This window comes from Tachypleus tridentatus, chromosome 13 (assembly GCF_004210375.1).
Source record: "Tachypleus tridentatus isolate NWPU-2018 chromosome 13, ASM421037v1, whole genome shotgun sequence".
Classification (NCBI taxonomy): domain Eukaryota; kingdom Metazoa; phylum Arthropoda; class Merostomata; order Xiphosura; family Limulidae; genus Tachypleus; species Tachypleus tridentatus.
The window spans coordinates 152,357,512-152,383,136 of NC_134837.1; the positions used below are offsets into that span (position 1 = coordinate 152,357,512).

General features: G+C 31.4%; 1 protein-coding gene and 1 pseudogene across 7 annotated transcripts in view; one reads left to right on the plus strand and one right to left on the minus strand.

The window, feature by feature from the left end:
- The window catches only part of LOC143236769 (filamin-A-like), a 99,019-nt pseudogene extending 81,050 nt beyond the window's left edge, over window positions 1-17,969 (plus strand). Inside the window, exons 39-51 of the transcript XR_013019743.1 lie at window positions 112-195; window positions 1,055-1,198; window positions 2,414-2,593; window positions 3,068-3,211; window positions 3,788-3,913; window positions 4,517-4,663; window positions 5,407-5,511; window positions 6,962-7,147; window positions 7,644-7,748; window positions 11,911-12,087; window positions 14,607-14,756; window positions 15,177-15,344; window positions 15,958-17,969. The product of XR_013019743.1 is annotated as a filamin-A-like (transcript). The remainder of the gene's footprint in view (window positions 1-111; window positions 196-1,054; window positions 1,199-2,413; window positions 2,594-3,067; window positions 3,212-3,787; window positions 3,914-4,516; window positions 4,664-5,406; window positions 5,512-6,961; window positions 7,148-7,643; window positions 7,749-11,910; window positions 12,088-14,606; window positions 14,757-15,176; window positions 15,345-15,957) is intronic.
- A 213-nt stretch (window positions 17,970-18,182) lies between these two features.
- Window positions 18,183-25,625, minus strand: part of LOC143238165 (peripheral plasma membrane protein CASK-like) — a 41,062-nt gene continuing 33,619 nt past the window's right edge. For 3 of the 6 annotated variants that reach the window (XM_076478152.1, XM_076478154.1, XM_076478155.1), the window contains exons 6-11: window positions 24,371-24,608; window positions 23,424-23,573; window positions 21,872-21,952; window positions 21,005-21,207; window positions 20,238-20,324; window positions 18,183-19,512 (exon numbers count right to left, since the gene is read on the minus strand). In XM_076478152.1, the coding sequence (XP_076334267.1) occupies window positions 19,312-19,512; window positions 20,238-20,324; window positions 21,005-21,207; window positions 21,872-21,952; window positions 23,424-23,573; window positions 24,371-24,608 (960 nt within the window). In that variant the 3' untranslated portion in view covers window positions 18,183-19,311. The remainder of the gene's footprint in view (window positions 19,513-20,237; window positions 20,325-21,004; window positions 21,208-21,871; window positions 21,953-23,423; window positions 23,574-24,370; window positions 24,609-25,625) is intronic. The other 3 variants (XM_076478153.1, XM_076478156.1, XM_076478157.1) reach the window with 3 other exon arrangements.

Genomic DNA, 25,625 nt, shown 5'->3' on the forward strand with positions numbered 1-25,625 from the left:
TTGTTAAAAATGTATTGTGAACTTGGGTTTTTTAATAATATTATTATTATTTAACCATGTCTTGATTAAATAAGCTCAAAAGATTTAACAGTTACAGTATTATATTTCTAGGTCCTGCAGGCTCTCCTGTACCAGTAAAGTGTTACCAACAGAGGGATGGAAGTTTATTGGCAGAGTGGACACCAGAACATTATGGTATGTTTCAGTAAGAGAAGAGCGTGATAGTCTTAGTAGACTGACTGCTAATAGCAATAAACTGATGCTAGTTTTTTGTTGTATATAATTTTCAATTGTTTTAATGTGCTTGAAAAACTAAGCACTGAAAATCAGGTTAAACTGCATGTAATAAAAATAAGAAATTAAAATTATAATTGATGTGCTACTTATCTCATGTTACTCAAATTATATAAAATTATAAGTTACCTTAATTGAATCAGGCAAGAATACTAGCTTTAACTAGATATTATACAGCTTTAGATTTTATTATGTGAATACAATAGTTGATTTTTTTTTATTTATGTGTGTGTGTGTGTGTAACCAGATTTGTTTTTATGCATTCTATAATCATATCTAATGTTTTGAAAAAGTTTAGCAACATGTATCAAAATCTTTCATCTTTTGGCAGTGCTTACACTGAAAATTAAATAATGTAATTAGCCACTAAACTTTTGTTAAACTTGTTGTTAATAATGGTTTGTTTGTTTTTTTAATCTAATTTTTCTTATGTAAATTCTGAAAACAGTCTTATGTTTAGCTTCAAGCATCTTTTTTTCTCTTTTTTTCATATTAATTACATTATCTTGATAAATGTAAGTAGATTGTATATTAAACTGCAATTCAGTATACTTCATATGTGTATTAATTAATTTTCAGTTACTTTATTATAGGGTTTTACTTTCTACATTGTTTTGTAAAGAAATTAACTGGGCCACTTTAGTCAGAACATTTGAGTGTAAAAGACTTTTGTATAATTTGAAATGTGAGAACTTTTTTTTTTTCTTTTGGCTTGTTTTGAATGATATATACAATATACAGTTGTTTCTTATTCCAATAGGTAGCCACAAGATTGATATTTTATACATGGGCAAACCTATCAATGGTTCCCCTTATACCTGTCAAGTTTTTGATTCTAGTAAAGTAGTGATACAAAAAATAAAAAATACCACTTTCTCTGTGAACAAAAAAATTTCTTTTACTGGTGAGTATAATTCGAAGTACAAGTTAATCTTCAACTAGTGTATTTCATACTTGGTGTCAAATTTTGGGTAAAAACTGGATTAAAAATCATAGCTGTGTAATATATAAAAATGTAAAACTGTGATATTTAAAAGTTTTTTCATATAAATTTATGGGATGAAAATATTTTGTTTAATAAAAAAATGTTTTTGTAAAAGAACTCTAGAATCTTCTTTATTCTCAATTAGTCACTTTAAAAGTTTTGTAAGAGTACTTTTACTTGAATGCATGAGTCAAATTTAGGTTTGCTTACACACAAGTCTGTATATAAATTTAAAAAAATATTTCATATTTGTAAATCCAGAAGAAACAGTTTCTGTTAGCATTCAGCATACTTGTTTCCAGTTTATAGCAAGTTTTAAGTATACTCCAACAAGAATGTTGTTAATACACTACCTATATAATTTAACAATCTCATTGTTTGATTTAGATAAATTCTATCTTAATGTGTGTTCACTCAATTTTTCATACATGAATACATTTTGTAGAGTTTGTTTTGTCCAAATGTAGTGTTTATTTATAGGCAAAAAGTTGTAAGCAGAAAACTAGTATCTTAAGTACAACTTGCTGTTTCACTTGTAACAAGCATTTTAGGATTATTTTTAGATGAATACAATGCCATAAGTCTAATTTTACTGTGTAACATATTTTGCACACATGATTTTTTTGTAAATTTTTTGACAGACTTCTAAAAACAGAAGTAATTTATGGTGTAAAGTATAATAGTTCTTTAATCTGTCTACTACTTCTATCACAGGAATATTTATTTTAAGAGTTAAAAAATTTCTATGTAAGATGTCACATGGTCATTTTCATTTCAGTTGAATGTTTCTTTATTGAGTATATTAATGAGAGTTTTTTTTCTATTTTCATGTTACAGTAATTTCTAAATTGTATGGTGTTACTTTGTGTTATATTTTCCATTAAATTCAAGAAGGTAACTCGTTTGGTGTCTTTCAGTAAATTGAAGTGTTTTCTTAAAACAAAAGTTTAGAGCTTTACATCACCCTGTGGTATAAATTAATTAGAAGGACAGAAAAAATATCATGTAACACTAAGCAGTAACTTTGTTTACTGGGTAAATTCCATAACCAAATACTTCAGGTTTCACTCCATAAATTATTGACAGTTTGTCAGAAATAATAACATTAACCTGATCACTCTTTTTTTTTTTTAGTAACTAGACAAGAGGCAGGGTATGCCGAACTTGATGTCACAGTGACCAGTCCTTTAGGCCGACATCTACCAATCGAAGTGAAAGGAACTTCTGATGGAGAAGGTGAAGTGATTGAATTTATGCCAACAGTGCCAGGAAAATACAAAATAGGAATTACTTATGGTGGAGTTGAGGTGCCAGGTGTGTGTGATTATTCGTTGTTGATTAAATCTTTGCTGTTTTTAGTACCTTTTGCCATTTCTGTAGTGTAGCAGTGTTCATTGTGACCTCAAGAATCTGTGGTAAATACAGTTAAGGGTGACTAAACATACTCTTGTAAAATTTTGTGCATTTTTACATCTTTAAAGAAACCTTTGTTTCATAACTATAATAAAAATTATATTATAAATTACTGATTTATGTAACTTGCACATGTATAGTGCATGGATATCTTGAACCTCTGTTGCTATGGTTAAATTAATATATACTCAGAATGGATGCAAGAAAGTAAATTAAATACTATTTATTATTTTCTATAGGTAGTTGTTTTTATCTTTCCTTAAAAATATATGTAACAACAGTGCAATTCCTTCCATACTTTTCCACTGAAACAGCATCATGTTGGGTCTTATTAAATACAGGAGTTACCATTGAATTTCACCTATCTCCTTACAGGAAGTCCAGTAATTTTCATTGCTCAGGAAGGAGGAACACCAAAGGTTGAAGGAAAAGGACTGATAACTGCATGTGTCAATGTTAATGCAATATTTAAAGTTGATGCTCGTGGACTGACGGGAAGACCCGAGGCCCGAGTGGATGGTAAGTTGGTTGTTATGTATAAAATTTTTTCAGTAAGTAGTGATCATTAATAATTTTGAGTATATAATATTAATGTACAAGCTACTCTTAAAATATAGTATCAATACCTAGCATATATTATACTGTATAGTTGCCACCCATAATATTTATCTGATTTTCTATTTGTATGTGTCTGGATTTGGATAAATGTTGCTTTTTCTTTTGTAGTGCCACAAAATTATACAGTTTTTACACACCATTAATCGTCATATATGAGATGATATATTTGTGTAAGTTGAAGGTGTTTTTAGTCATCATTGCCTGAAGCATAGTTACAGATTTTGTTCTATTCTCCAATTTACCATTGTTATTTACACATTTAAAGGACTCATTCTGTGCAGCATTATGCTTTTTTGCTTTCACAGTATTTTAGTAATATCAACAGTTTTTGATGAGCAGAAACGTTGGCTGAAAGAATCATTTGTTGTTTTTAATTACAAATTTGTTGTTTTTTTTAGCAGTTACTTTATTGTGTGTAGTCTTCTAAAGATTTACATGTATATTAAATTTATAACAATTTTTTCATTTTTATTTTAGGTCCTGACACTGAAGCAGAGTGTACTGTAGAAGAAGAAGATGATGGGATATTTATTATAAGCTATGTTCCACAAGAGGTGGGAATATTTGATGTTAGAGTCCTGTGGAATGGCAGGGAACTTCCAGGTAAAACTACTATTGACAGTAGCCTAGTTACTATTAAGGAGATTTGTTTGATTACTGCAGTGTTATAGATGTGATATTATGCATATGAGTCCCTGTTTTGTTGTTTTAACAGATTTGTGTTGATTATTAGTTTTACTTCACTGTAACATATTCTTTTAATATTAGAAACACTACTTCCACTAACTACTGGTATTTATCATTCTTTTTGTATTAGTAGAAATGATAATGTAAAGCTTATGAAAACACATTATATTTTATAATAACTACTGAAGTAGGAATTTGTCATAATAATTGAAAATGTTGTTCTAATGTTTGTGTTCTTATGTCACTTATACCTGCATTGAAGTTCTTGGTTTATTGGGTTAACTCAAAGTGATTTCCTTCATAAAAGTTTTTGGCTTATTATTAATCCACTAGATGGACACTTTATTGCTGTAACAGGTTTTTCTGATGTTGCTGGTACATTGTTTTAATGAACAAGAAATATCCACCTCATTATCTTAATGTTTGCTCAAATTAACTGTTGATACTCATTGTGCAGTCATCATTCATGTTTATTGCTTTTATTATTATTACTTTCATTATTTGTCATCTGTGTTTAAGGAAGTCCATATCATCCTCGTATTGTTAACCCGAACAAAGTTAGAGCAATAGGAGGTTGGGAAAACTTGTTGGATGAAGATGGTCGTATCAGTCTGGTTGCTGGTGAAGAAAAAAAGATACCTTTTGACACCAGTGATGCTGGGCCTGGTAAAGTTTCTTTTTTTTACAAATTGTATGGAAATATTGTTATTAAATTATATCTGTTGCTGCTTTCACATTGATGTTTTAATCTACTAGTGGCAATAATGGCAACCTAAAGAAAATGAGGATATACAAAATGAAAAGATCAAACTTAAAGTGGAGTTGTTTAAATAAGATTTGTTGACATTTCAGGTACATCTATATAATAATATTTTTGACATTATACAAAATTTCAGAGTTTTAATTTATCAATTTATAAATATAAACATTGCTAAATTGTTCAAAAAAGATACTGTTTTTTAGAAATCAAAAAAATTATCCTCTTAGAACTCTCCCTCTAGTTGCTTAGTGGTAAGCTTGATGGCATATGGTGCTAAAACTACATTTTGTAGCTAGAACATTGAGTAGTTTTATACACATGAAACAGATACTAACAAAAACAGCATTTTTTGACATTTGACACATACAAGCAGAATTATGAATGTTTGAATATCAAGTTTGAAAAATGTATGAATTTTTGATCTAGATTATTATTCTCTCTATTCTTACTTTTAAAATAATCAAATTAATTAGATACCAACTTTCCTTAAGGGTTTCGAGAATAATTTTAAATTTAAATATTTTATTTGCATTTATTGCTATTAAAATTTATATACTTTCATATTCTTAAAGGAAAGCTGGAATTTCCAAACATGTAAAATAACTTAGTATTACTTACTAAATACTTTTTTCTCCCCTTCATTTGCTAGGTAAAATTCAAGCTGAATTTAGAGGCTCAGAAGGCATGGTAGAAACTCATATTGAACAAATTAATAACCATCGTTATAGACTCTGTTTTACTCCACCCAATCCAGGTATGTTTAGTTGGCATACATCAACACAAGCTCTCATACTCCACCTTTTACACGTTTTCTTGATAGAAATACTTCACTACAGACTAATTTTTCTCCATTTAATAATATGTTTGGTAGATGTATATCACTAGAGCTTTGTTTTAATTGCATAATACAAGTATAGTCAATAACGTTTGTATTTTACTGCATCTGGTACAAATATGTTCAATAAAAGTTGATCTTTTTGACCTATGTTTAAGTCTACCTCATGCATCTATAATTGTAGACAATTACAGGTTGTATTTAACTGTAGCAAATACAGGTATTTATTAATATGTCATAAATTTTCTGTTACACAAACTACATACCTTTGTAAAGAAACATTTGCTAATTCAGAATGTATTTGATTTCATTTGATGTAGATGTTTTATAGAAGGTACATTACTACTTCAGTTTGTGTTTATTATCATATGATACAAGTATATGTAGTAAATGTCATGGTACATTTCTTATGAAGTCCACCAGATACTAGCTACAATTACAAATTGGTACAGATTCTGTTTACCTTATGGAGAAGCTAAGATTTTGTTATTTAAAGTACATTTTTATAATTTAATTAGCATTAATTAAAAAAAGTATCAGAATTTCTTATGTAATGATTAATAACTAAGGTTAGTTTTGTTGTTATTTTTACTTTTGTGTCAAAGTTATAAAGCTTTTAGAACCACTTGGTTAAGTTTCATAAAACAAAAAAAGTAAATGTGATGATTTATAAATATTTATAGAATAGTTTATTATTAATGCTACGTATGTTATTTTAGGCCTAATCTGTATTGGAAGTGGTGGTTTTGTGCAGTTGCGACCACATGGGACCCCACTGTTTTCCATTGTACTCCTGATCTTGCATTGCTTAACTTTATTTTAAAATTTTTTATATAAAGGTAATAAATAGACCCCTACATGATTATTCATTTTAAAGGTTAATGTATGCACAATTTTGCTTTGGATCCTATGCATGCATTCCTAAAGATGCCTTTGTGCAACAGCTACTTAAAGGGGACTGGATCTTGTAAGTTATTGTTACAATCAGTGTAAAAACATTTTGTTGTACACCTAACTTGTGATTAAGTATTATCTAATCATTGTAAATCCCCTTTCCCTGGTGGCTCATCGGTGAGTTTGAGGGCTTAGAATGATGAAAATCTAGTTTTGATTCCTACAGTTAAGCACAGAGATACACATATTGTAAATATATTTTATTTACATGTTGACTTTATATATCACATCTTGTATACTTTCATAATTTATTATCTTTTAATGACAAGTTTGAATTGAAGATAAATTGGTTTACATATCAAAATATTTACTAATATTAATAAGACTTCAAATGCTATAAAGTTTAACTTAATTTTAATCTGAGCTAAGTGTACAAAATTATGTTGTGCATACATATAATTCTTTTTTTCTGCAGGTGAATACTATCTTTATATCTATTATGCTGATGTTCCTCTTCCAAAGTCACCTTATCTTGCCTATGCAGAACCAGGTGAACCAGCTCTTGATCATACAAGAGTTGTTTTGCGTGGTCATGGATTAACTTCTGCTAGAGTTGGGGAAGAAGCAGAGTTCTTGATTGATGGATCAGAAGCTGGACCTGGTAACTGGTTTTGTCTTTTTGTGGATTTTATATTTCTTAATTATTCACAAATTATCTGGATTTGGATATATAGAAAACAAGTATAATTCTTTACAATATTAACATCATATTTTAAAATCTCCAGAAATCAGCATAATAAGTTTTTTTTTTCTATAAATTTGTTTCTGTTTATGTAATATTTCAGAATCTGTAAATGTAGGTTTGCTATAGCTGTTGAAAGAGTTTGACATTATTATGTTCAGTTGCTACTTAGGAGTACCATAGGACAGTGTACTTTAACAGTTTGTAATCAATGTCATGTTTTTTGTTAATATCACATTGCAGCAACTTCAAAAAGCTGTTTTTTATTATTTTTTTTTACTTTTTATTTATTGTGTGTTAATGCAGGCTTCAGTTATTTCTTGTATGCTCACTTGTGAAAGCAATAACGTACCAGGATTTTCAAGATATTTGTCTTATTAAGTTCATATTTTATTAACATGCTTACATCATATAGGGTCACCTGAAGTTAGTGTGAGTGGAGTAAAAGCTGATATACCTGTGAATTTAATACCCCAAGGAAACAACGTTTACAAGGCAGTATATACTCCTGCAGTTCCAGGTAATTTACTGATAGGTTTCTATTATTAAAACTGATGTTTTACTTATAGTGAAATTATTAGGGAAGGCAAAGTTAGCAGATGTATTAAAAGTTTTTATGTGGTAGAACATGACATGTATGCTGACTTGTACTCGATTTTGCTGTTTGTGTTATGATTATTTTTATTCTATTTTATTATCAGTACAGCTGCTGATAAATGGATCACTATTCAGAATATGTACCATAGCCATATCAAAATTTTGGTAAAAGTAAATTTTTCAGAACTTGTAAAAAGCATTTGAAATTTATTCAAAAATCTTTAAAAGTTTCATTCTGAGTCTTCAAAATTATGTCTAAAATGCTTTCATTAAAATACTTGATAATTGATGAAACTTTATTGAAAGGACGGCAACTGCCTGTTGTGGAGACACAAGTGTAGTGGACGATGTTTCGAAAGTCTTCCGCCTTTTATCTTTATGTGTGTGTGTGTGTTCATGTAAGGTGTTGTTGGCCTTTTATAGTGTCCTGGTGGATTGTGGAGAGCATGTTATGATTGATTGAATTATCACTGTTTTTGATTGGAGGAGAGATTTCCTGGAGATTCAACTAACGGCAGCCACAGGTTACTCACCTCTAATCCTGAATCTCTGTTTAGTGAAGGTTTGATAGTGTTAATATAAAATCATTCTTTGATTTTACTTGTCTTCCACAATTTGTCTGTGTAAGTGATTCTAGTTTTCTCCCTGTTTATTTTGTGTCAAGTTGACGTGGCATGCTCTGCAATGGCTGAATTTTGTGTTTTCATGAATCTTGTACTATCTTCGTGTTTTTTTATTCTTGTCACAAGTTTTCCTTCTTTTTCCTCTCAGTGTGGATCCTTTATGTGGTGAGGGGACCTCCCAGGGAAGGTTCTGTTTTCTCAGTTTACCTCCTCTGGGATCTAAACATCTACCCACATGTTGGCCATGCATAGCAACCTGTGAAGGGGAGGAGAGGATCCTGGTGGTTGAGGGGTCCAACCCTAACACACCACTTTGGCCTTCAATTCCTGTAGATGGGCAGCCTTGGGGTGGGGGTGGGCTGGTCCACTCAGGCTAGGTTCAACCAAGTACCAATATTGGATGTTCTCAACTGGTGTTGTGGATATCATATCTGATGCTGGTGTTTGGGTATAGTGCTCATGAAACCCTGGTGTAGCTGCTCAGTATATTCCTAAAACCTTGACATATTTTTCCACTATATCCTCATCCATGGTGGAATCCTGCCTGCCATATGGCATGGAAGGCTCAAAAACAAGCCTGGGATACTTTCTGTAGATATCTCACACTCTCGAACTGCATCACTTTCCAGTGGGCCCATGCATATGCTCGATGAGTAAGACGTCTAAGCCAGAAGGAATCTTGAATTAAGTTCACAACCAGCATATCTTCTACAACCAGTTCCAAAGTCATATGGGACAAGATTTGAAAGGTCAGTGGGCAATATAATTCTGTCCCCCTCTCGATCTTGCTCTCTGGCCAGGAAGTAGCTGATACCCGGAGCATCACTGATACTCTAGGTGACAGCTTTTGCCAGGGATCTAGCATTTCTGCTTCTTCTTCTACCTTCTTAGCCATCAAGACTCGGGCATATCAACCACTTATTTCATTTTGAGCTGGTTGTCTCTATGACTACAATCATCCCTTTACACTGGTGGAACTCAAACTGGCCCTTCATCAGTCTGGCAGTACATTGATTGGACCTGATGATATACACTATAACATGCTGTGCCATCTATCTCCTGCTTCTTTAGCTATTCTTCTTATTGTTTTTAACCAAATCTGGCAGGAGAATGTTTGTTTTTCCTGATGCCTGGTGCCAGGCTATTGTCCTACCTTTCTCCAAGCTTGGGAAGTATCCCAAGATTCCTTCAAACTACCGTCCAATTGCTTTGATGAGCTATCTTTGTAAGACCTTGAAGATGATGGTTAATGCTCATCTTGTTTGGTTCCTTAAATCAAACAACCTCCTCTCGCCCACCCAGTGGGGTTTTGACGACAGTGCTCCACCATGGACCACCTGATTTGACTTGAAACATCAATCAGAGAAGCCTTTCTCAAATGACAACATCTTGTTTCAATATTCTTTGACATTGAGAAGACTTATGATACAACATGGAAGTATGGCATTTTGCAAGACCTCCATATATATGGTTTACATGGCCATTTGCTCATTTTTATTAAAAATTTTTTAATGGACAGGAGATTCCGAGTTTGTGTGAGTTCGACACTTTCCTGTTCTTTTCTGGAACTTGGAGTCCCTCAGGGTTGTATTCTGAATGTCACACTTTTCAGTATAAAAAATTTTATGCCATCACTGCACAACTTCCTCTCACTGTTGCAAACAGGCTCTATGTCGACAACTTTCACATATCATGTCAGTCATCAAACATAAGATATATTGAGTGGCAGCTATAGGCTGCCCTCAATCGTTTATTGAAGTGGACCACAGTTTTCTGTGGTCACAATAAGATCACAATAAGACACATATTTTACTTTCTTGTCATCATTATGACTCTCAATGACAGCACCATTTTAAACATGTTCTGTCCCAAGGTATGTCCATAACATTAAACAGTGTTATTGGTGATGGTGACAATGTCCACCTTGGTAATGTTTTTAGTTTTTTAAAGTCCTTTAATCTTTTTAATGCCATTTAACTTTTTTAATTTATACATTACACCTTTTTAATGTGGCCCCCTTTTAAAAATCACAGTTCATCTAGTTTAATTTGAAATTAGAAACTGGCTGTAACATTGAATAACTCGAAACCAGGACTGGAAAGGCCAACTTCAGGTGACTAACGCTACTGTTTGAACCACCCATTAGTCATCCTGGTGAGATATTATTAAAATTTTGCTACAAATCTTTTAAAATTTTTATTACTTTACTTTTTGAAAATGGCAGTAATGTCAAATAACTCAGAACCAGGACTGGAAAGGCCAACTTCAGGTCACTAACAATGGTTTTTATGCTTACCTGTTAGTCTTCCTGGCGAGTTATAATTATTACAGTTATGCTACAGAAAGTCCTTTACAATTTGAATTACTGTAGTTTTTCTCTTGACATTGTAGACTAGATGTATACATTGGTTTTATGCTATTTGTGTTTTTTTTAAACTTTGTTTTGTTTTACCTTAATTTCCATTTATGAATTTTACTAAATTTACTTTAATTTTAACTTTTACCGGATGTTTGGTGCAGATAGCCTAGTTGTTTTGTGCCATAAAACACTAAATTAACCAACCAACCAATCTTCCTGTTTCTCCAATGTATGTTGCATTGTAGGAACATGGAATTTCACAGATGACATTTTTGAGATTATTTTTGGTAGATTGCTGTTTGTTTTTTTACCAGAATGGACCTTAAGGGATTGTAGGATTTCCACTGGACTTCTATGTTGAATTTCTTGGCTATGCATTTGAGTTTTTCACTGAAATTTTGCAGGTATGGAAAGTAAATGGTTGTAGCAGTAGCAACTTTCTGATCTTTTCTTTCTGTCATGGTCTTCTTCAAGGAGTTTTTGATGAAGGAGATGGTGTAACCATCCTGTTTAAAACTCTCTACAATCTTTTGGCATTCTGCTTCAATGGATGTCTTATCACAAATGTTTTCTGCTCTAGAATCGTTGACACAGACAAATTCTAGAAGACAAGAAAAATTAAAATCATTTTATATTAACACTATTAAACTTCCAATAAACAGAGATTCCAGATTAGAGGTGAGTAATCTGTGACTACCATAGGTTGAATCAACAAGAAATATCTCCTCTAATTAGAAACAGTGATAATCAAACCAATCATAACATGCTCTCCACAACCCACCAGGACACTATAAAAGACCAATAATGCCTTATATACATGCACACATGAATGAACGACATTTGAAACCTTTATCCTCTACACGTCTCCACAATAGGCAGTAGGCATCCATTATACAAAGTTTCATCATGAATAATCTGACTAAACAATCTATCAAAGAATACTTAATTTTGTATCATACATTAACTGTCGTTTTTACATTAGGTTTTTAATTTCATTTTTTTTATTTGAATATTTGATAAAAAAAATGTCAAGCAAATTTTGATATTTGATACAAAATAGTCTTTTGATTCCTTACAAATAGTGTTTTAAACTATTTGAATAGGAGCTTACCTTCTGAATGTGATGTGGTCAGAAAGGCAAGTGAAGGGCTGTCCTTTAAAAGTAGCTGTGGCTCTAAGTTGTGACCCTAACAAAGTGGCCTGTTCTGGAGATGGATTGCGAGGTGGCACAGTAGGCAAAGAAATAAAAGCTTTTATTGATACTCGAAAAGCTGGGCCAGGTAAATTAGTTTCATAGTTTTATTTATGAAAATATTTTGGTAAAGCAAACATTTGAGCACAAAAGAAATGCAATATTTCTCTATACTGTCTTTATGAATGTACAAAACAAAGTTTTTTTTATTTCTACTTGTTTCACCGGGTTCCTGGAATTATTTTAGATTTAAATATAATATTTGTAAGAAAACCCCTGTATTTAGAAATAACACATGAAATGGCAGTAAGTGTCAGGCAGGGAGTTTGAGTGGGGTTGGTACATCTGCCAAAAGCTCAGGACTTTAAGCTTTCACGTGTAAGAGTGGCATCATCAGCTAAAGTTAGCAATGACATTCAGAAGACAGAAAGGGTAGTATTAGGGTCAAAAGTAGCAAACTTAATTGCAAATGTTCTATTCTATTTAGCAACAGATTTCATCCCTTGACTTGTATAGATGAGGAACTATTGGAGGGAAGGAAGATGAAAGGAATAGGAAATATGGATTATGAACTTAAAAAGGTTGTAGTTACAAGTGATTCCTTGACATGGCATGTGTATAGAATAGTCTGTATGGTAAATAGGGACAAAAGAGTGAGATTATGTTATCCTGGGGTGCAGGTGGAAAATATAACTAACAGAGCAAGAGATATGAAGAAGAGGACTGGCAGTGATGGTTTTTGTTATGCACATAAGAATTAATGATGTAGGGAAAAACAAGTCAGAGAAGCTAATTAATAAATACAATGGTTGGATAAAAGAACTTAAAGATAAATTCCATAAATTAATTGTCAGGGATACTGTCAAAAATTAATTGTGGAGATCAAATTTTGAGTAGGTCACTAGGGCTAAATGCTAGACTGAAATTAATATATATGGTTGAGCATATTGAATGTAAACTATCCATTTCAAAACGTTCTCTCTTTCCCCAAGTCCCCAAGTGTCTGGCATATTTGCAAGGGATTTTAACTCAGATGTAAGGGAAGTTTTAAACAAGAATTAGATGGTGGTGAGGGCAAAGATAAACTAAATTGAACAGAATTGAGACGTAAAGTTTACCATAGGAAATTGGTATAAAAGTAGTTATAAGAATGGGCTTAATTGTTGCTATTATAATGCTAGAAGTATAAGAAATAGATGATTTTAGGGCACTGGTAGGAATAGAATATTTTGATGTAATGGTTAGACATGGTTAAAGGTAAATGATTTTGATGAGAGATTTCTTTGAAATATATGGTTGTACATTATTTAATAGGGGTAGAGGAGTGGTTATTTATGTAAAGTGTGACTTGCATCCCATTGAAGTTAATAATATTAAGAAGGATAGCAAGGTGATTGAATTTATTTGGGTTTCTGTTAGTTTATCAATGGGAAAAAGCTCTTAATAGGAATTTTTTATAGATACCAGATGAAACTGAAGATAGTGAAATCATGATTTCAGCTGTTAATAAAGCTATAATTAAGGGTGACTTTAATTTCAGACGTATTGATTGGGAAACGCTACAGTCAAACTATAAAGGAGAAGGGTGGTTATAATTTTGTTTATATAGGTCACTGATCAAGTTACATTTGGAGTATTGTATTCAGTCTTGGTTTCCTTATCTTAGGAAAGACATTAAGCTATTGGAAAGGGTTCAGAAGAGGGTTATCAAAATGGTGCTTGGGATGGAGGAGTTGTCATGTGAAGAGCGATTAAGATTCTTAATGTCTTCTTTTAAAAAAGAACAGAGAAGGCTTGATTGAAGTGTTTAAGATTGTAAAGGAATTGATAATTTTGATGTGCCAACATTTTTTACACTTAAGTGAGAATTCTAGAACTAGGGGACACAAATATAGATTTAGGCAAGATAGAGCTGTCATCAACAAAGACAATTTTATTTTTCAAATAGAGTTGGCCTATGAAATGGGTTACCTTTGGATGTTATGGGGGCAGTAAATTTCAGTGATTTCTATATCTACTAAGTTTTTTTTTGATGAATGAATGATAAGAGCTGGCTTAAAATTTTTATTTTATTAGTTTTAGTTTAGCTCCAAGGATGGGACAGCTGTATGGACCAACAAGTCGCTTGTTGTCTCTAAACATTTGTTATATGTTAGGTAAATACATTTAAAGGAACTTTATAAACTTATAATTTTGGAAAGTAAATATTTTGTAATTACAAGATGGATTTGTGAATTCCCAACTACACTACAAAGAAGGAAGATCTATGTACCAAAAATAATCAGGTTATTTGATTGATCAGTTCTTTTCTCCATTACCATTCTTTGTTATTTGTTTTATATGTAAACTTAATATTATGTTAGAACTTAAAACTATAAACTTAATTCACATCACTGTGTATGGTATATCCCAAAATTATTTTTATAACACAGAATTAAATCACTGATAATTTTATTTATTGAATAAATTAATAAAGAATTTTAACTGTTACAGCAGTTTTTATAAAGTAATTAAAGAAAATGTTTCAGTATAATCCCTTTTATTTAAATATTCACTATAAATATTATCATTTCAAGATTTAATATTTATTTGTAATTGAAATTTCAGGGGAATTAACAGCACATTGCATGGGACCACATAAAGTAGCTTACTGTGAGATGTATGATCACAGAGATGGAACATTTACTCTGTATCTCAAGCCACAAGAAGGTGGACGACACATGTTGACTGTCAAGTATGGGGGAGAACATGTACCTGGTAATAATTTACTCTAAAATTGTTGTTTTTGTGCATGGTATAGCATTAGTTTGTTGTGAAGTAGTCTTTTTTTCTTTATTGCAACTTCATAAGAACTTTGTATCTCTTTTAACACTTTCAAAATTTACTATTTGTAAATGTTTAATAAATGAATAATTAGAAAAAAATGTGATTTTGTGCTTTGTCTGAAACGTTTCATTAAAATACAGGGTGCAAATATTTCCATTGGTTTTAATGTTATGTATTTATTCACCAGCATCTGTGCTATCCAGATACTGTGATAATCCTAAATTTGTTTTGTTCAGATAAAATCTAAATTTGATTGCTTGGTTTTTTTTTAAATGTGTCAGTTTTAATTCAGAAAAGCCATTAGTTGTATATTTTGAGATTTTATTACATAAGGAAATTTGTTCCTTATAGGGAGTCCATTCTCAGTAAGAATTGCTGGGCCACCTGATGCCTCTAAAGTGAGAGTGTATGGACCAGGAGTAGAACCTGGTGTGTTGGCCATTTACCAAAGTAGGTTCATCTGTGATACCAGAGGAGCAGGAGCTGGCCAGTTAACAGTTAGGATAAGAGGACCTAAAGGTGAGCTAATCTTTTTTTTTTTTTTCATGTACTGTAAATTTAGAATGGAAATAATGCTATTTAAGTGGATAGGATTTAAAAATTATCTATGGGTTGAACTTGTTTTTATGATTTTAAGTACTTTGTAAAAATTTTCCTACACCTTGATACACTACTAAACATTGAAAATGTAGTTTTATGTGATTGTTTTACAAAAACTTTTATTCAAGTATTAGTTTTATTTTTGAATTGAATATTTATCTCTTGTTAATGCCACTTTTCCTTACTATAAGAAAATGTTCCATTATGAGCAAATTTACAATTTCTCAAATTATCTGATTTTAATGTGTTTTGTGTAGATACATATTTTTGGTATTAATTAGTTTTTCAAATAATTTTCAGTATTACCTAAGTCTTTGTATATGAAAAATGGTTTTAACAAATTTCCATACTTGTAATGCATTAAAATCATACGTTGATGCCTGCAATCATTTTATAGAATAGTTGCTAATATTTTTGCTTTTTTAGAAACATAATATGAAAAAAAATGTGTACTATTTCAGTGTTTATAAAGCATTAAATATTTGTTTTCATTTAATAAACGAATGTTTAATATTAAACTGTGACATTACAGGAGCATTTCGAGTGGAGATGAGAAGAGAAAGTCAGAAAGACAGAACAATTCTCTGTAAGTATGACCCCACTGAGCCTGGAGATTATCGGCTAGAAGTCAAGTGGTCAGGAGAACATGTACCAGGATCTCCTTTTGTAGTAATGATTTTTGATACTCAAGAGGAACTAACACGTTATCTGCAAGGCCACCACAGTCCTATTCCTCTGACTTCAGCAGACTATTTTGGTGGAAGTAAGACATACAGCACTGGATTTGGACAGATGTCATGGCGAGGATCCATGGCTGAATTATAAGCTAAACATAACTGGCCAGTTCATCATAACTAAATAAATCTTTCTTTATAGTGCAGCATAACACCTGCCAATGATGTAGTATTTATTGTAATTATAAATAATAGTCTTTTACTCTGGATTGATTGAAAAAGGCTTTATTTTCCCCTAGCTAGTTTGGCTAATATATCTTCATATTCTGTAGTGAGTCTTCAAATGTCCAGTATTAAAACAGGTTTCTAGCATATAGCAATATTCAGTTGAAAGACTTGGATGTAAAATAAGATGGTTGTTAATTTGTAATATTTTATATGTAAACTACATTTTTGACAGCTTTCATTGTGTAGGATTATGAACATACGTTGTGCATAATTGGAAAGTTATTAACCACAGTTGCTCTTAACATTTATCTTCCACTTTTTATTAGGAATACTGGCTAACTTTTTTGTTGTTGGTGTATGTATTTTTTAAAGGTGTTTAACATCAATTTGAACTAAAAATATCAGGGGGTATTTTTATTAGGCAACAGAACTGTAGCCCTACAGTAATGACATTATAGATTTTTAGTTAATAAAGAACATTTGAACTTTGTATTTAAAAAGTGAGTAAAACTTAGCTTCTTTTCAAACATACAATATATTTAAAAAATTTTCATTGTGTATTTTTTTCCAAATGAAAAATTATGTTAAACTGAATAACACGTGTACTACTAAGAATGGTGTAAAATTAATTAATTATATTTTCTATGGCAGGGTTAAAGTTTTTTTTTGTGTAAATTTATTTAAGAAATACATTTTTTATCATTAATTCCATTCAGGTGTGTTTTTGTAAAGTTTTTTATCATGTTATTAGTGATGTTATTGTAATTCTTTTCTGTATGATCTGAAACTTGGAAATGCTCAAATGCTCAGTACATATTTCTGTCATATGTAAATTTTTTGCATATCATTTATAAAATCACATTATCTTCTCAGCATTTTTTTTTCTCATTCATCTTAAACATATCTTGTTTAGTAAAATGTGAGGCACTTCTCAACCAATAAATGAGTGATCTCCAAGTTTTTAATATATTTTTGAAAAACTACAAATGGTTTATGAAGTGAAGTGAAATTTGTTGCTGGAGCTTGGAGGTCATTTTTTTATTGTAAAATGGCTAATTAAGATCTCCATTTAGAAAGCAGACACAATTCAAATCTGCCTTGAACTCCTAATTTCAGATTTTTTTTTAAATGTTGAACTAAAGCTTTGTGGTGTAACTGCTTTGTTATATCCACAAATGCTATCAAGTTATTTATAACTGGAAACTAAGACAAAAAACACTAATTTTAGCAATGGAAGGTGAATTTCATGCAGTAAATTAAATAAATAAATAAATATGATAAAACTAAATCCAAAAAATTGTGTCTGTGGATGGATATCTTAAGTATATAGCTCCTAATGTCATACCTTTTCTGTCAGATTTATCTACTTATCTTTGGTACAGTGTTTGATTGGGTTTTCAGTTTTCTTGAGCTTGCTGAATATAATTCTAACATTGTGGTATACTGGAAAAGGTAAAGGATGCAAACGTTTGTTTCAACCAGCATTAAATTTATGTATAAATTTTACATTTTTTTTATATAAATAATTGTATTCCTTTTTGTCAATCTACTTAAAACCTATTTTATGGGAAGCAAATTTTGTAACTAGTGGTTTTAATTTTTTTTATAAAAATGCTTTTAATAAAAAAAAGTACTTTATAAATACAAGTTTTCTGTGAAACCTTATACAAATATCAAACCATCTCTCAACAAACTCAGTAGATAATTACTGTGTGGCTAAAATTAGGTAAGTTGTTTTGTAAATGTGAACTACTCTACAACTAAACCTGTAAAAAAAATCACCATTGTTTTCCAGTATGAGTCATGTTATGTTATTTTATTTGAATTCAATAACTTAATTCCCAAACAGAATATAACTGTTCAAATCTTTTAATTACATCTGTGATTCAGAACTTCCCATTCATACAAGTTTTGTTACTATATTTTATTAATAATTTTTTTTATTTTTACAATAGAAAGTCACACCATTATTACTTTTAAATAAATAAAAACGGATTCAATACAATATGCTTTCTGGGACACAACAGGAAATGTTTTTTGTTCTTGTGATAATGCAGGCCACTGGTCCCTAAAATATCTTAATGTATAGGGAATGTGATTAGGTTATTACATTGTTGCATAAAAACTATTTCTAGAAAACCAAACATAATGATCACCTGATTTTAAAACTTTATACTATATTCCAAAAATGAAGAAAAGAAAAGTATAGCCTATCTTTTGCAAAAACAACATGATAATAAAAAACATTAGTATTTCATTATTGTTAACTAATGGTAATAAGTTTTTTGTTTTTTTACCTACAACTTACTTTGTAAACAACATAAACATAATAAAACTTATCAGCCATTGTAGGATGGAATACTATTTTCCAAATTTAAAAAGTTGGTACCTTTAGCAAAAGGTGTTCAAGATTCTGTTAGTGTTAGGTATATAAATACAAATGTTCTTGTGAGAACGTCCCTTTTTTACAAGATGATGTACCTGGCTTGTCTGAATTAAGTTAATCTAATATTTAAAATAAGCAATCTTGGAAGAATTTATATTAAGAGTAGGCATAATTATGAACAATTTGGGAAACTGTTACATCATTTCCTCATTTAAAAAAAAGTGTTTGGTTCACCAGAGAATATTGATATACATTTTCACAATAGCTGGTCTTTTTGATAGAACATAGATGACATTAAAAATATTTCATATTAAGAGCTGTCTTAGTGTTTTAGCACTTATAATACATTCAGCTTCTGCAGTAAAACATGTACATCATATTATACTATTCTACTAACCAAAGAGAAAACTGACATCAGGTCTACTGCAGTTACATTTAAGATTTTTGAAATTTATATATACATACATAGTTATAGTTTTGTATAAAACATATACTCTTTAGATTGGATTAAACAACAATTAAATGCTCAACAGAAACAGTTCTAATAAACACTGATGTTTGTACCTGGAAGACAAGGACTTCTTTGTAGGACTGATAATCAGTACACCCAGCTCACAGGCACCCACTGACTTGTTTTGTTAATTTGTTTCAGTTGTTGTTCCAGTGTATTGATTGTCTCCTCAATGTTATTGTTGATGATAGTAAAGTCAAAAAGATGGCCATGGATTTGTTGAAGGAGTTCACTCTCTTTGGCCAGTCGCTCCAGGCTGCCATCAGTCTGCAGAAGTGGACAAGACCACTTCATTAATAAAATTAAAACTTCTCATACATTTTTGTTTTTAATTTAAAAAATTCACACACATTCAAATTTCAGTAAACTATCAAACTCTGGGTTATCTAAAGCTTTTTAAACAGCAGACTGGTTATTTTTAAAATATTCCAAATATACAAGAAGAGGCTCTACTTTAAAAACCTTATCAAATATGTCCTATCAGAATGTTTTTATAAGTTTTAATATTGTCTATATTAAAGCATTACACAAAGACAAAAGAACTAACAAGTGCTACATTTTGCTACACATAAAGATCTTATAATTTTTTTTAAAACTCCAATTCTTAATTACTCATGAGTGCTAATATTTTAGTACTTGTGTAGATTTGTTTAGTGGTTAAAATGAAAAAAATTACACTATACCAATCATTGTAACAATCGTGAATAATGTTATAACTTTGTTGTAATTTAGTATTTTTGCCTGTCATTTTTTAATCAAATTTTATCTGAGAGTAAAAGATCTACTAACTGACTAAAAATTTTCTCTCCCAAAAATATCCCTTCACTTTTAAACATTACTGTAAAGTTTCATAACCTATCTAAAATGTCTTATCATGGTTCTGTTTTAGTGCAATACAGAACACCTATTAAAGAATGTGTTCCCTGCTGGTACAGTGGTAAGTCTTTGGATTTACAACATTAAAATTGGAGGTTCGATTCCCCTTGGCAGAATGTACTGAATAAATTACTTACTGATAAGTTTTGTATGCCAGATAAAGATGGGGCTCCGACGAAAACAACATACGGAGTATATTCTGCTGTACGGAGGATTTTTAGAGCCTGAAATAATTGGTAATAGAAAAAATTAACTAATTACAAAATCTTATAAAGCAAATAACAGACATTCAATATTTTTCCTTTAGTTGGAGTAACAGAAGAGAATTTTGAAAAAGATACGCAAAACCTTGGTTAATTAGGTAATTAAAAAGTTTTAAATGTTCATCAAATTAAGAGAAAGAATTACACGGACTAGTCAGGACCTCATCAATTTGTTTAAAATAAAGGCCTTGTAGTAGTATATACTATACAAATGTCATACTTGACTAGCTATTTTACTAATATATATAGTAACACACTAAACTTGAGCATGTATTACGTAAAACAGTTCCACTTGATAATATACAACTAATTTATTAATGTTTTTGGAAGTCAATTTAATAAGCCATTCTTATGGATCTACTTATTAGAATAGAATGTCTATGCCTAAAATGTCAGGAGATTCCTACGTTTACTGTAACCTAACAGGCTGCAAGACAACAAATATTTCAGAATACTTCAATTACTGCACAATATTTAAAAGTAGTTTGATTGTTACGTTATTTTCTAAATATATACTCTAACAAAATAGCAAGTTTTTTTTGTTTGTTTGTTTACTGAAACTGAAAGTTAATTCAACTCTCACAACACTGGAATATGACACACCATAACAAATAATGGCAATTGCATATCTTAATAATTACCTCGGGTTCCACATCAAGGATGGCCACTTTCCCCTCTAGATGAATACTCCGAATTGTTTCTAATTTGGTTCCATAGATGGCTTCTCCAAAAGTTCCATATTCCAAATACTCGTTGGCTGCTATGTCTGCCATCATCTCATCGTGAGACACGAAGAAATAAGTTTTACCATTTTCTTCTGACTTTCTGGGTAGTCTCGTTGTGTCTTTTTGAAGATGAATAAATGGAATAATTTATTCAATTTAATTTAATTATTCAATATAATTTAACAGTACTACTAACTCGACCAAAAGAAAAGTGTTCGAGTTTAAAAGGAATAAATACGTTTTGATAATTAGCTTAAACTCGCAACTTTAGTTATAAAAGTTGGAGGCGTTAAACCTAATGTTATCAGATTATAGTGCAAGTGCATATAACGATTTTGATACGATACTATCATTAAATATATCATACCTAAATGTACGAATTCAAAGTGTTCATAAATGTTGTTAAAATAATTGTTATCTTATGTTTCTGGCACAAAATACTTGAATTTCTGCTACTAAAAGTTTATTAGAACAATAGTAAGAAGTTTCAGTAGATACAAAAATTACAACACCACCATCATCACAATGCAGTTTAGATATCCCAGGAGCGCATTCATATAAGCTATAAATTAATAATTTGTTAGCCTCCTAGAATTTTATTACAGCACTACCAGCAGGTTATAGAGGGCAGTGAGATACAATTAATAACAAGAACACATTTAGAAGTAAATATTAATAATTGTTAGACACCCCGAATGAAGTTGATGCAATGTTAATCCGTTATATAATTCAACTATATGGTAAGACAAACATATAAGAGATAGTAAGAGTTCAAATACCCACGAGGTACGGGATAGGCGTACTTCTCAGGATGTCTACCTATGAGTGTATTTTTTATATGTCGCCTTCCAACACCATGAGCACCTGCAAAGAATCGAGGCAACACACGCCTTAACTTCAAAACACACAAATTACAGTTTGTTCTACAACCTACATTTTTAAATACCTGTGTTCTAAATTAGCAGTTCAATACCTTCGCTTATAAATTACATCCATTTTGTCAACAGAACATTAACGATGGTATGATCATCAAGCATGCTGAGTTTAGTTGATAGGTAAATTCAATAAAAGTTGTTATACTAATTTCAAATTCAAATGAAATCGACGGACACGGTCGGGCATGGCCCGGTGGGTTAAGGTGTTCGAATCGTAATCTGAGAGACGCAGGTTCGAATCCTCGTCGCACCAAACATGCTCACCCTTTCAGCCGTGGGAGCATTATAATGTGAGAGTCAATCCGACTATTCGTTGGTAAAAGAGTAGCCCAAGAGTTGGCGATGGGTAGTGATGATTAGCTGCTCTCTCTCTAGTCTTATACTGCTAAATTAGGGGTGGATAGCGCAGATAGCTTTTGTGTTGCGCGAAATTCAAAAAACAAAATTAACAATCGACGAACACACGCCCACTTTATATTCCTTGTCATGACCAAAAACTGTATTCATGGACACACTGAAGAATAACGAACTGTTTGAAAGCGCTCGAGTTTTGGGTCTCTTTTCAAAATCATGGGCACTTTAAGATATTCAGTTTGAATAAAAATGAGGCTATTAATTTCGATAAACCAAACTTTAAAGAAGTATTTTGCAGCTGAAAAGTAAACGAAGAAAATCATGTTGTTCTAAACTTAAACAGTTCAAAACAAAGCACAGACAAGCTTGCTAGACTAGGAGTTTACTATAAAATTGCGACATTTTGTTCGTGTTATATGTATAAATATCTATACATCCAACTACTCATGCACGGCATTTTGATAAAATTTAAGAAAAAACGACCTTTACACTTACTTAGAGTTAATATACAAACCTATAAAGGTCTTTTTTTCTCAACTTTAATCAAAATGTTTAAATTCCTCCAGCGTACACTACAAATTTTGAAAGACAACAAAAAGTTCATACACGACATTGTTATATCGTAAATAAATGCTTTAAAAGATATCTGATATAATGAGAATATGTTCTAAAAATCTGTGTAACTCATCCGAAGATTTAAAAAGCTTTATTAAATTTATGAAAACTTCTATCCTGCGAGATCTAGTGTTGTATTTTGGAAGTGTAAAGCCCTTTTTATCAGTTATTTTCTAAGCACCAAGAAATAGCACTTTTAGAAAATCGAGTTAAAGCTGTTCAGCTTTAAGATAACAGTGCTCTTTGACAAAGGCTGAAAACGTCGTTAACAATTAGATTGATTTTTAACCTAATTTGATAAGAGATTAATTAGCGTACGAAATTAGCTAGCCATCTTCAACTTGGATGTACTTTCTTATCAAGTCTATAAACTACATGTTTTTATGAGAAGATTGCTCATAATCTTGTTTAATAAAAAAATCCAAACTTACCAAGAAGAACTAATGTTTTCCTTTTAAATGTTTGTACTAGAACAACTTCTTCGTATGTGGGTACGTCTAATTGATCAAAGATGGCGCTGTACTTTGCCAAATACTTGTCACGAAAATGCTTCCTCTTTCGGCTGAATATTGAACAACCAACTGACAAAAACAACACAAAAGTATATTAAGTAAAGTATATTAAATAATCTTTTAATGTTTCTTTCAGATGTCTTGAAAACAACATTACCCTTCCTCTGCAATAAGAAAACAAATTTTTGTAATAAATGTTTAAAATAGTGTTGTATGGATATTTATTTAAGATGAATTATTTGTTTCTAAACTTGCCCACTAATAGCAGAGTAGCCAATAAAGTTGAAGACTTATAACACTAAAAAAATTGGGATTTGATAACCACTGTGGATACAACACTAATAACTAATTATGTTAAACACACATAGGAAGTTTTATATTTTGGGACCATTTAGGTGAGAAAAGTGCATAGATACATGTTTAGACGGCAGCGCAAATGAAGTTTCTTTAAATTTGTAACAGCACAAGAAACGCCACCGTAGAAATAAAAACATATAATAATATTTCTATGTTTATATTTAAACTCAATGAGAAATAATATTTAAACCTTATATTTCGAAATATAGTCAATTTTTTAATCCATCTTGTTCACTACATAATTATTTATGTTCCGAAGTTTATTGACGAATATATTTTTATTCAACAGTTATATAGTTCTACACGTGTCTCAGCGTATAAAATATTTTGATGATTTAAGTACCATTTTTATGTTATAGAATGATAAACTTCACATTGAAAAACAATTTCATGTTTTTAGTTAATTTGAACCAACAGAACACCTAGCAAAACAAAACAACAACCTACTTATTTGGAAAAGTAATCGGTATAATAAAATGTTTTCTTGGTTACGATTTCTAAGCACCTACCTTGATCGGATTTTGTTTTTTGCATCTCAAGACAGGCTATTCTCCATTCTTGTAGTTCAGATGAAGGTATAAGTCCTGCTCTTCCACTGACACCTTCCTTCTTGGCCTGCCACCAGTTGTGGTCGTCCTTACTAATAACTTGTAGAATATCTCCTTTCTGGAACGCCACTCCAGCCTGTGGACAAGGGATCATGTCGTCGTCGTATGGGTTATAACAAAACTGAGCACAAACATAAATCTAGAGGGTTGAAAAAATTAGCTACGTCAGAAGCAAAGGAAAAAAATAAAAAATAAACAGGTAAGGTTAAGAAGTAGCTATATTATACGATTCCGTTCTCGCAAACAACTACCGTATTTTCCGGTTAATAAGCCGAATCGCCGAATAAGCCGAGGCCAATTTTCAGCTCTGAAAATGAGGGTTTTTGCTTATTACCGCCCAATAAGCCGAAGCCATTTTTAAGAAGTGACAAGTTTCTTCAAAATGATTTCTTAGTCTCGTTTCAGCGTCAGCATGCATGTTGTGTTTGATCATTGGCGTTCTGTAGTAAAGCAGAACCTGTCGTATTGAGACAGAGATGGAATCAATATGTCATTCGTTATTGGCTCCACTCACTGTAATTAGGTAACCAATGAAATTCCAGAAACAACGTTTCACTGTAGTCTTAACGTGCTTTGCTGATGAGACAAAATTACCGCCTATGGTAATTTTCAAAAGAAAAACATTTCCTAAGAAGAAGAAATTTCCGAAAGGAGTGATGAGCCAATAAGCCAACCCCCAAAAATCAGGTCCAAAATTTAGGGCCAGAAATTCGGCATCTTATGATGTCAATGAGAACAAAAATATGAAAAACGTAAAAAGAAAAGTGTAGCACATTTCTCGTAAAGGGTTTTAACAGACTGTATGTTAATGTTTTAAACATTTACGCACACGTCGGTTAAAGGATCAAATGATTTAGGTAACTGAAATTTCTTACAACAATCTATGTATTTTTACAATATGGTGTAGTGAAATTTGTATCTTAATTTCGCGCAAAGCTACACGACGGCTATCTGCGTTAGCCGTCCCTAATTTAGCAGTATAAGGCTAGAGGAAGGCAGCTAGTCGTCACCATCCACCGTCAACTCTTGGACTACTCTTTTACTAACTAATAGTTAACCGTCACATTATAACGCCCCTAAGGTTGAAAGGGCGACGGGTATTCGAACCCGCGACTCTCGGATTACGAGTCGAGTGCCTTAACCACCTGGCCATTAA